Raw genomic sequence first — 12286 nt, 5'->3', positions numbered from 1 at the left:
GACACTGAATATGTAGTTATAACAGAGTTTGACAACCAGATGATATAATTCCCCTTCCTTCTGTGTGAGGTATCCAGAGGAATTGAAATCTGAATATGTGAGTGAACAGAAGAAAAGAAAAATTAGATGAATTCTTTGCTGGTCAGGACCCTTTTCATTCAAGTGACCCAAACTATGAAATGCCAATTTCATGTGTCCACAGCCTAAGGGAAGGCAAGTGGGGCTGATGACCAGATGCAGATGTCCTGATGGGAAAAAGTAATTTGTTTCAGCAAAAAGTAATTTGCTTTTTATTCTCTTTCTGTGGTTGAACATTTTTATTTGGGATGTAGTAAGAATCAGGTTGCCTGCATGGTTATGGTCTGCAGCCTAGTGCTGTGGAGATGGATGTTGAAGGAGTTGAAGTTGGACTGGACAGGAAGGAGGCAACCTAATTGTGTCAAATGATTTCTCCTGTCCTGATTACTATGAAAATCATTTTCAAGGCCAACCTCCCTACATAATATTAATAGTTCAATAATAAATGGACCCTGGCCTAAGTGACTTAACATGTATTACCTCATTTGTCATCACAAACATGGTGAAGGAAAGGTATTTTTATTAGCCCATTTTTCAGATGAAGAAACTGAGGTACAGAGTAAGTATCTTCCCCAGCTTTGAACAGCTCATCGCTAGCAGAATTAGAATTTTAGCATCCTGGTGTAATTCTTGCACGATGATATAGAATTTAGAACATGTGCGTGTGTGCAAATCAGAAGGTATACTTCAGTTTGGAATTTGAGGCTTCTCTGAGGGCTCTGGGTTTTATTAGTTGTTCTTTGAGACCAAAGTCTATCTGCATGTGCTTTGACTATAAAAGGCCTGATTTCTTGGGCTTTCAGCTAGGTCTCAGAAAGGTCTATAAATAGAACTGCTAATGGCCAACTGCTTGGTGTCTTGGCAGCGGTTCTGTCTGAACACCCTCCAGCACGAGTGGTTCCGCGTGTCCAGCCAGAAGTCGGCCATCCCGGCCATGGTGGGGGACTACATAGCCGCCTTTGAGGCCATCTCACCGGAAGTCCTGCGTCACGTCATCAACATGGCGGACGGCAACGGCAACACCGCCCTGCATTACAGCGTGTCCCACTCCAACTTCGAGATCGTGAAGATGCTCTTGGACGCGGGTACACTAGCAGTCCCTTTCTCTCCTCCAACAGACTCAGGTTGTGACTCATCTCGAAGGAGCTAGCCGACCCACTCCTCAGTTTGGTGACCCTTCTAAAAGCCTTTACATTGCTTTGCCCCATGAGACGGTAAGAATCTCATTCTTGAGTCATTCATGGGAGGCTTGAAGCAGATTCCAGATCTGTTTTGGAAGGTGCCATTGAGGATATTCGGTGGTGCAGTTCAGCAAGATGTATCCTCGGTAACACACATGCCTCACATTCCATTCGAGAATGTAGCCAATGGATGTATTAAACATGGAGTAATGGGGTGTTACATAGAAGGGTCCCCTTGAGAAATAGGGAGCTTTCAACTTTTTGTTCAAATGGAACAGCCCTATTATCAATACCTTGAGTCTACAAGTCACTTTATTTCTTTTTGAAATACGTATTTTTACTTCTAATTTGATGGATACAGAATCCACAGTACCTCACTCTGATGAGTGAGAACGCAGTGTGAACATCTGATTTAGAATATGCAATGCAATTGTCCGGTTTTCCCATTCTGCTTCTTGACCCAACTGTCCCAATTTTTTTCTGCTTTGTTTTGGGAACATTAGATTAATGCAGAGAAGAGACCAAACAATTCTATCTTTTTTTCTAAGTTTGATTGTTCCCAATTTAAGGGTCATGTTAGGATAAAACTGTTTCCAGTTTAAAGGAAGGAATTCCAAGCCTCCTTCCCAGAGGAAAGTCCTTCAGACTTTCCAGACTATAAACAGAGCTGATGATACTCTCAGCGCAGGTTACTGTTTAAACAGAGAAGTGGATAATATCCGGGAAAGTTAAGAACAGGATTTCAGGATTGCTCCTGAAAGTAACAGTTTAATCTACCCTTGGAAATTTTGCATGGGCAGGATATTTTGGTAAACTAAGTTATTTTAGTTCCATTGTTGGATGGCTTTGGTTAATCACTTTTCTGGGTTTACTTCACTTTTTATAATGCTCACCTTTATAGATTGAGATTGTGGCTCCATAAAGAATGTTTGTAAATCTAGGATACTAGCAACATCAGCAAAGAGCCGAATGCCAGAGATAGTAAGGTGCCTCGAAGAGCATGTCTGTTCACCCGATTCTCCATCAGACAGCTTTTTTCTTTTCTTTTTCCTTTTCTCTGTTAAAAAATACACACTGTTGTAAATACCATTATGTCCCTAGTATGCAGTTGTTTAGAACTTAAAAACTTTTTCACCATACAGTCTCTTCTCAGTCTCAATGACAGAAACACCCTAAGCACTTTAATTGTATCTGGTCTCACATAAAAAGTTTCTTGCCTGCACTTCCCATTCCTTTCATTTTATTAGAAAGTGCTGAAGGAACTTAAGGATGCCTGCAGGATAATTTAGGCCCTGTGTGTGTATATGCTTAGTCATGTCTGACTCTTTGCAACCCTGTGAACTGTAGCCTGCCAGGGTCCTCTGTCCATGGACTTTTCTGGGCAAGAATACTGGAGTGGTTTGCCATTTCTTCCTCCAGGGGATCTTCCTGACCCCAGGGATCAAACTCTAGCTCCTGCGTCTCCTGCACTGACAGATGGATTCTTTACCACTGAGCCACCTGGGAAGCCTAATTTAAGCCCTGAAGACTCCTTAAGAATTACAGGACTAGATAAGTTCTGGTTTATTCAGTCTAGGAGTCCCTGACAGTTTGTACGGGATTTAACTAAAGTTGCTGTCAGACCACAATTCTTAGAGCTGGGTGTCATATGATTGGATTCTAATTTGAAGGGTCATACATGAGAGCAGCAAGCTCAGGGTCTCAGAGTGAGCAGTGGTTTATGAGTGGGGAACACCATATTCAGTGTTCCTACATAAGCCTCTACAAATCCTTCTTTCCCTTATAGTCTGATCACCTTCTTCACTCCAAAATGGTGATTTTCTAGACAGAGATTAATGTCTAGATTCCACATTATATTGTATTCTTCAAAGCAACCATTACTTGGAACAGCCTCCCAGACTTCCAAGCTGTTGTAGTTCAACCGCTATTTGCAAACAAGAGGGGCTGTGAAAGCTTGCTGTCATTTCTCATGACCTAGAAAAAAACTTTTTCTTTGGTTTAGTATGAAAACATCTCTCACATTTCCTTCTGACTCACTCTGGGACTTTGACTGCTGGAGGCCATTTTACTGGGCTCTCCCATACTCCACACCTTCAGTTCAGGAGGGCAACTGATGCTGTTGGAAGACTGGTTCTTGCCTCAAGAGACTCATGTTTTTGCAGACGTGTGTAACGTGGATCACCAGAATAAGGCAGGGTACACCCCCATCATGCTGGCAGCCCTCGCTGCCGTGGAAGCAGAGAAGGACATGCAAGTCGTGGAAGAGCTCTTCGCCTGTGGGGATGTGAACGCCAAAGCCAGCCAGGTGAGTGCACTTACTTGCAGGTTCTGTGCTAGCTGGCATAGCTGTGACCTGCACAAGTGCCCCCGCCATGCTCCTAACCACTGAGCACAGTCCATGTGCTTGATGACCAAACACACCCATGAAACGCCAGCTTAACCACACAGTGGAAACTTCTCCCTTCTCTGCCTTGCATTGCGTCTGTTTGAAGCCATGTGCACGTGAATCCTGGGTCAGCCTGCCTGTGAGTGACTGGGAATTCCCACCATCTACCCAGTGGCCACTGCTCCCTGACTGTCTCCAGATCACAGTGTCTTCCTGCCTGCACAGGGCCCCTCACCCAGGTGTGATCACAGTTGACTTGTGACCATCTTCTAAACTTCTCAGCTCCTTATTATCATGAGATGGACCCTCCAAGCCAAAGGGAAAACTGACTCATGACTTTAGAGTCTTATGATCTCATAGTTCACAAGAAGTGAGTTTCTCCATGACTGCCACCACCCAAATCAGATCAGTTGCTCAGTCGTGTCTGACTCTTTGCGACGCCATGAGTCACAGCACGCCAGGCCTCCCTGTCCATCACCAACTCCCGGAGTTCACCCAGACTCACGTCCATCGAGTCAGTGATGCCATCCAGCCATCTCATCCTCTGTCGTTCGCTTCTCCTCTTGCCCCCAATCCCTCCCAGCATCAGAGTCTTTTCCAGTGAGTCAACTCTTCGCATGAGGTGGCCAAAGTACTGGAGTTTCAGCTTTAGCATCATTCCTTCCAAAGAAATCCCAGGGCTGATCTCCTTCAGAATGGACTGGTTGGATCTCCTTGCAGTCCAAGGGATTCTCAAGAGTCTTCTCCAACACCACAGTTCAAAAGCATCAGTTCTTCGGCGCTCAGCTTTCTTCACAGTCCAACTCTCACATCCATACATGACCACAGGAAAAACCATAGCCTTGACTAGACGAACCTTTGTTGGCAAAGTAATGTCTCTGCTTTTTAATATGCTATCTAGGTTGGTCATAACTTTCCTTCCAAGGAGTAAGCATCTTTTAATTTCATGGCTGCAGTCACCATATGCAGTGATGTTGGAGCCCCCAAAAATAAAGTCTGACACTGTTTCCACTGTTTCCCCATCTATTTCCCATGAAGTGATGGGACCGGATGCCATGATCTTTGTTTTCTGAATGTTGAGCTTTAAGCCAACTTTTTCACTCTCCACTTTCACTTTCATCAAGAGGCTTTTGAGTTCCTCTTCACTTTCTGCCATAAGGGTGGTGTCATCTGCATATCTGAGGTTATTGATATTTCTCCCGGCAATCTTGATTCCAGCTTGTGTTTCTTGCAGTCCAGCGTTTCTCATGATGTACTCTGCATATAAGTTAAATAAACAGGGTGACAATATACAGCCTTGACGAACTCCTTTTCCTATTTGGAACCAGTCTGTTGTTCCATGTCCAGTTCTAACTGTTGCTTCCTGACCTGCATACAAATTTCTCAAGAGGCAGGTCAGGTGGTCTGGTATTCCCATCTCTTTCAGAATTTTCCACAGTTTATTGTGATCCACACAGTCAAAGGTTTTGGCATAGTCAGTAAAGCAGAAATAGATGTTTTTCTGGAACTCTCTTGCTTTTTCCATGATCCAGCGAATGTTGGCAATTTGATCTCTGGTTCCTCTGCCTTTTCTAAAACCAGCTTGAACATCAGGAAGTTCACGGTTCACATATTGCTGAAGCCTGGCTTGGAGAATTTTGAGCATTACTTTACTAGCGTGTGAGATGAGTGCAATTGTGCGGTAGTTTGAGCATTCTTTGGCATTGCCTTTCTTTGAGATTGGAATGGAAACTGACCTTTTCCATTCCTGTGGCCACTGCTGAGTTTTCCAAATTTGCTGGCATTTTGAGTGCAGCACTTTCACAGCATCATCTTTCAGGATTTGGAATAGCTCAACTGGAATTCCATCACCTCCACTAGCTTTGTTCGTAGTGATGCTTTCTAAGGCCCACTTGACTTCCAGGATGTCTGGCTCTAGGTCAGTGATCACACCATCGTGATTATCTGGGTCGTGAAGATCTTTTTGGTACAGTTCTTCTGTGTATTCTTGCCATCTCTTCTTAATATCTTCTGCTTCTGTTAGGTCCATACCATTTCTGTCCTTTATCGAGCCCATCTTTGCATGAAATGTTCCTTTGGTATCTCTGATTTTCTTGAAGAGATCCCTAGTCTTTCCCATTCTGTTGTTTTCCTCTATTTCTTTGCATTGATCGCTGAAGAAGGCTTTCTTATCTCTTCTTGCTATTCTTTGGAACTCTGCATTCAGATGTTTATGTCTTTCCTTTTCTCCTTTGCTTTTTGTTTCTCTTCTTTTCACAGCTATTTGTAAGGCCTCCCCAGACAGCCATTTTGCTTTTTTGCATTTCTTTTCCATGGGAATGGTCTTGATCCCTGTCTCCTGTACAATGTCACGAACTTCATTCCATAGTTCATCAGGTACTCTGTCTATCAGATCTAGGCCCTTAAATCTATTTCTTACTTCCACTGTATAATCATAAGGGATTTGATTTAGGTCATACCTGAATGGTCTGGTGGTTTTCCCTACTTTCTTCAATTTAAGTCTGAATTTGGCAATCAGGAGTTCATAGTCTGAGCCACAGTCAGCTCCTGGTCTTGTTTTTGCTGACTGTATAGAGCTTCTCCATCTTTGGTTGCAAAGAATATAATCAGTCTGATTTCCGTGTTGACCATCTGGTGATGTCCATGTATAGAGTCTTCTCTTGTGTTGTTGGAAGACAGTGTTTACTATGACCAGTGCATTTTCTTGGCAAAACTCTGTTAGTCTTTGCCCTGCTTCATTCCGTATTCCAAGGCCAAATTTGCCTGTTACTCCAGGTGTTTCTTGACTTCCTACTTTTGCATTCCAATCCCCTATAATGAAAAGGACATCTTTTTTGGGTGTTAGTTCTAAAAGGTCTTGTAGGTCTTCATAGAACCGTTCAACTTCAGCTTCTTCAGCATTACTGGTTGGGGCATAGACTTGGATTACTGTGATACTGAATGGTTTGCCTAGGAAACGAACAGAGATCATTCTGTTGTTTTTGAGATTGCGTCCAAGTACTGCATTTCGGACTCTTTTGTTGACCATGATGGCTACTCCATTTCTTCTGAGGGATTCCTGCCCGCAGTAGTAGGTATAATGGTCATCTGAGTTAAATTCACCCATTCCAGTCCATTTCAGTTCGCTGATTCCTAGAATATCAACATTCCCTCTTGCCATCTCTTGTTTGACCACTTCCAATTTGCCTTGATTCATGGACCTGACATTCCAGGTTCCTATGCACTATTGCTCTTTACAGCATCAGAGCTTGCTTCTATCACCAGTCACATCCACAGCTGGGTATTGTTTTTGCTTTGGCTCCATCCCTTCATTCTTTCTGTAGTTATTTCTCCACTGATCTCCAGTAGCATATTGGGCACCTACTGACCTGGGGAGTTTCTCTTTCAGTATCCTATCATTTTGCCTTTTCATACTGTTCATGGGGTTCTCAAGGCAAGAATACTGAAGTGGTTTGCCTTTGATCTTTTTTTTTTTTGCCACCACCCAGCCCCAAGTAATTCCCTGTCAATGCTTTCCCATTATCTTTCTCCCTGCTTCCCTTCCCCCAGCACAGCCGCACTGTGGGTCACACCCTGCCAACCCACCACGTGCTTCTCAAGTCTGCTGTCATTTCTCCTCACAGGCAGGACAGACGGCCCTCATGCTGGCAGTCAGTCACGGGCGGATCGACATGGTGAAGGGCCTGCTGGCCTGCGGGGCTGATGTCAACATTCAGGACGACGAGGGCTCCACCGCCCTTATGTGTGCCAGTGAGCACGGGCACGTGGAGATCGTCAAGCTGCTGCTGGCCCAGCCAGGCTGCAATGGCCACCTGGAGGACAACGTAAGCTGTCTTCGCTGGTAGGGCCTCCAGGCCAGTGACATGCAGGGACTTGGGGGAGAGGCAGTGCTGCTTGACCAGGGGAGAGAGCAAATCCTCCTTTATCCTCCTCAGGGATTTGTGTTGTCATCCAGGCCACTTCCCTTCACAGCCCAGCTTGGCAGCATCTTCTGTGTACAAACTAATATTCCCATTAACTGAAGCCAAGGGCAGAAAGAGAAATAGGCCTCACTCCAAAATTTATAAAAGGAAGAAGGTGATGGGCATGTACGAGAACCAGTGTACTGAAGGGAGATAAACAGATTCATAATACAGAAGCGAATTTGGTGTGGGTAACTGCCAGGTGACCTGAAAGAAGAGGACCAGCCCCACCCCCCGCCCCTGGTCCACTTGGAAACCCTTCACTGGGGCCCATCCGAGTGAATAATTTGTGACCTTTCATCAGCTAGGGGATCCAGACTGTCTTGGCTTGTTTTCAGCACATTTTCCCACTCCTTCTCGGGCTGTTCCCATCATTGTCACTCTCATCTCCTTCCTCTCCCAGTTCCCAAACTTTCCCATTCCCAGATAACCCCTTGACTGGAAAACTGGAAAAAATTCTGAGGAAAGCTGCTGATCTGGGTGTCTCCAGACCAAAGAGGAAGAGAACCAATAGGTCATGGTGCAGGAACTAACATTTGGGTGGTGACAAGATTCAGAGGGCCAGGTCCCAGAGGACTGGCTGGGTTGGTTCTCTTTTTGAAAGTTTATCTCTCTGGAGCACAGGTTGAAACCAGGGCTTCCATTGGCCCCAAACACTAAGAGATTAGAGGGAAAACATTCTCCTTTGCGCTACACTTGAGATCCTTGTAGGCCCACACCAGCAGGAAGAGCCAGTCAGTACAGGCATTCACTGGCAGGAAGGACTGACTGGCCTCTGCAGTTGCAGTGACCTCCCCGGGAGCACGTGAGCTGCGGTTGCACCAGATTCCCTTCGCTCCATTGCAGAGGAGGGCCAGTTTCCAGCTTCTCTTTCCTTAAGAGCAGTCTGTGTTTCATGTGCCTTGATTGTTTGCTTTTGCTTCTATTCTCAGCAAAGAACAGCTTGTAGATCTTGTAATAAGAGGCCATCGAGCCGCAGTGACTTCCAGAAATCCTGGTCCCCTGCTTACTTCCTTATCCTTCAAGGAGCAAGAGGGTATCCAGCTGGCCTCTGGAAGAAAAGTAACTCCCAGAATTCAGAGTGGGAGGGAGGACCCTAAGGCTCAAACCACACACAGATTGTTCCCTGCCACTGGTGACCAAAAGGGAATCCTTATCCCAGGACTAAAAGGAAAATAAGTTGTGCCATATTTTGTCTTTTTATTATTGTTAATTACTTTTGGTTAAGGTATACTTGATGTCTAGTATACTGTTTTTGTCTTGATACATCTTTATATCCATCTAAATTCCTGCATTTTAATGGAATCCTAACTGAACATTTTGTTTCCCATATTTAGTGTTTCCTCTTGTATATCCATAAGATATATTCCTGCAGGGCAACAGGATTCAGTGCTTAAATGTAGGTGTGACTTGGAGCATTCTACAAGGGTGGTTAGGGCTACAGGACCAACTCCTTCCCCAAGAGGAAAGCTAAGAGATTCTTGGCAAATTGCAGGGCAATCAACAGACATCACGCTGCTTGATGGCTCATTTGTAATTATAAAAAGAAAAAAAAGTTAACGTTTCTATCCCTGCCTTTGCCTATTGCCCCCCTGCCGGTAGGCTAGATGGGTGAATTAGAACCCTTCCTGGGCAGCCTGTTTTTGTTGAGACTCCCCTGTGTGCAGACATACACACTGACCATCATGAGGTGATGACACTGGCAACGGGCTGATCCCTATCTGAGGGCAGGGTAGGGGTTGTGCCTCTGTCATCCTAACGTCCTTTAGGCTTGGCACCTAAGAGGTCCAGAAGGTTTCCTAAAGAGCTGAACAAACAGCTAGACTGGGGAGCCTTACCCAGTTGAGAGGGACTGGTGCTGTTAGCTTTTGGCTACCTGGAAGTTTGAGAAGCCCGACTTGGTTTGTTTTCATCTCGTCTCCAGGATGGCAGCACCGCACTCTCGATAGCCCTGGAAGCCGGACACAAGGACATTGCTGTCCTGCTGTACGCCCACGTCAACTTCGCCAAAGCCCCGTCTCCGGTCAGTGTTGTGCACTTGGCGTTCATACGCAGGCTGAAAGCCACCAGACTAGCTGGCCCCCTTCCTTGGGGAATTGACAGGACATGCAGGTTTCATGACGATTCTGAAAACCAAAGTTTGAGTCTGGAGTGTAAGAATTCATCATTTTTGCCCCACCCAGAGGGCCAGGAGTGCTAATGGTTAGCACCGCTGAGGCTGGATGCCTGCTTGTCCTCACACCCTCACAGGAAGGGTTTAGTCTGGACAGAGTTATACAAATGGCACATCTTGAGCCCATGAATACACATTGCCTTCCTGGCATCTTTCTTAAAGTTGACAGTGAGCAGCAGCCTGTGGTCCTGAGGGCTGAGGGTTCCCTCTCAGCAGGAAGTTGACTTCCCAGGACAGCTGGAGGTGGCTCTGCCAAGCCTGCTGGCCTGAGAGCGGCTCCCGCTGGAGGACCGTGTATGGGGTGCCAGCCCTCCTCGCTCTGGCTCATGCGTGGTGTTCACAGAGTTCCTGTGTCACAGAGGACAGATCTACATGAGGTCACTGACTAACCCCCAGTTTTTTTTTTTTCTCCTTTCCTGGTCTCTAGGGCACCCCTAGACTTGGAAGGAAGACATCTCCTGGTCCCACCCACCGAGGGTCATTTGACTGATTGTGTGCAAATAGCCGTCCATTTACATGCCACCTCTAAGCTGCTAATTGTTCCTGTTGGGCTGACAGATACTGAATGTACATTGTGCCTGAGCTCACCAGCAAACAGAACACAGAAAACCGGGGGCTGAAGGCTGGAGCTGCCAGTGGGAGCTGAGCCAGCAAGAGATTTCTGGCAGGGCACACACGCCTCCCTTCTGGCCATCTTCCCTCTGTGTAGGGCACACTTGCTGTTGAGTCTCTGCTCCGTTATGTACAGTTGTAGGAAATTGTAACCTGACCTGAGTGGGCAACTTCTGTTACTTCTGTTCCTGCTCTCCACACCCCCACCACTGCTGAAAAGTATCAAGTTCTCACTGGCATGGTGTTTTTAAAGCTTTTCCACAAGTATTTATATTTACTAAATGTGGACCCACTGGAAAGCTCTTTGAAAGCTCCATTCCAGGATGGTTTTGTTGATTTTCCTTTTGTCTTTATTATTTTAAAATAAGGAAGTTGAGATGACTTTGATCATGAATGAATCGGGCCTGGGCTGGTAGGTTTCTGGTTTTAAAAATAAAAGGTGGGATTCTCAAAAAGTATAAAACTTAACAAAAGGAAGTCTATTGAGTTGGTTTTATCTAGGTGGCTGTATTATATGACATTTTATACAAAGGGTATCTATATAAAATTGACACAGTATTTTGAACTTTTATATTCCATAGTAACTGAAGACATGAAGAATGACATGTAATGTTGCTGTATTTTTATTAATAATTGCACAATTCTGTGTCTAATGATGAAAGTTGAATTATGTTAGAGAAATTGGCTATCCATTGGCCTCTAGAGAAACATAGTGTAGTTCTCCATGTATTTATGGATTCCTTTATCCCATGTCACATTTACTTTGGTCTTACATGTATTTAAATGTTTGAAGTGCCTTAGACTCTTGCCATATTTTCAAAATAAAATTTCATTAAGCTCTTTTACTTGTCCCTGCTTCATTTCTGACAGCTGTCTTCCCTGATCCTTTTGACTTACAGCAGCGGCAGCGAAAGCTGATGGGCGGAGGGTGAGTGCCCTGTCCACTCGTCTTAGGCTCCAGCAAAAGGAGACGCCTCCAAGCACATGACTTCATCTCCAGCTCTGCTCATTACTCAGGTTGCACAGCAGGAGTCTCAGACTTAAGACCTAATTAGGCAGACAGTTCATCAGACAGGTAACCTCACAATTAACTCCTAAGCTAACTCTTCTCCGGTGCGGAAGCACTGGTCCTTGACTCTAGTTTGGGGGGCAGCTGCTGGGTGACTGGTTGAAACCTGCAGGGATGAGGAAGGAAAGATGAAACTATACACACGTTATTCCAGCATGCTGTTGGCTTAGCAGCACCTGTTTTCAGGTACTTTGTAAAAGGTGAAGGGAATGATTCTCATATGAGATGAAGAAGCATGGCAGCCAAAATGTAACTGTGTTTTGGCACAGTTGCTGGTGGTAAACCTTAACCGGTGCCATTTGTGAGAGCCCGGGTGTACTGGAGATGCAGCACTGAACCAGGAAGGTGACAGCACAGCTGCTTGGAGTCGTGAGCACCCCTTTCCCTCCCTTGATGGACCTGCTTGCTCTGGGATCTGTGCTAAATTTCATTTCAGATAGTTATTCAAACCCAAGTTCCCTCAGACCTGAAATAGGACAATAAATTAAAAGTGGAAGAGTTGGTGTTTGAGGAGAAATGGGGCTGTGAGTTTTCTGCCCCTTAACAGCATGACACGCCTTTTGAGCAAGGAAGTATCTCAGGTGGTTTGCAGTCCTCAGAATTTTCTTTTGTTTCATTTGAGAACACTCATATGAGAAGGCACTCATACCTTCCATGCGTAAGAAAATGAATTCCTACATCTGCGTGCTGCCTTTGACTTCTTGTGCTGAGTTTTGCAGAAGAAAATGAGTGCTTGTTGTATCTGGAAGGAGGTATTTATGGAGCTAACTTCTGGGTAACATATGCTGGCTTCTGCCTTGTTTGCTCTGCTAGCTCTGGGCACTT

The 12286-nt window shown here is 45.2% G+C and overlaps 1 protein-coding gene across 12 annotated transcripts in view; it reads left to right on the top strand.

The window, feature by feature from the left end:
- Positions 1–11237, top strand: part of KANK1 (KN motif and ankyrin repeat domains 1) — a 218070-nt gene extending 206833 nt beyond the window's left edge. For all 12 annotated transcript variants that reach the window (XM_027549397.1, XM_027549392.1, XM_027549393.1 and 9 more), the window contains 5 exons: positions 944–1163; positions 3422–3564; positions 7269–7469; positions 9532–9630; positions 10208–11237. In XM_027549397.1, the coding sequence (XP_027405198.1) occupies positions 944–1163; positions 3422–3564; positions 7269–7469; positions 9532–9630; positions 10208–10270 (726 nt within the window). In that variant the 3' untranslated portion in view covers positions 10271–11237. The remainder of the gene's footprint in view (positions 1–943; positions 1164–3421; positions 3565–7268; positions 7470–9531; positions 9631–10207) is intronic.
- The last annotated feature ends 1049 nt before the right edge of the window (positions 11238–12286 follow it).

Source organism: Bos indicus x Bos taurus, chromosome 8 (assembly GCF_003369695.1).
Source record: "Bos indicus x Bos taurus breed Angus x Brahman F1 hybrid chromosome 8, Bos_hybrid_MaternalHap_v2.0, whole genome shotgun sequence".
NCBI lineage: Eukaryota > Metazoa > Chordata > Mammalia > Artiodactyla > Bovidae > Bos > Bos indicus x Bos taurus.
The sequence above is the reverse complement of the archived record's forward strand: the minus strand, read 5'-3'. Positions and strand labels throughout refer to the sequence as shown.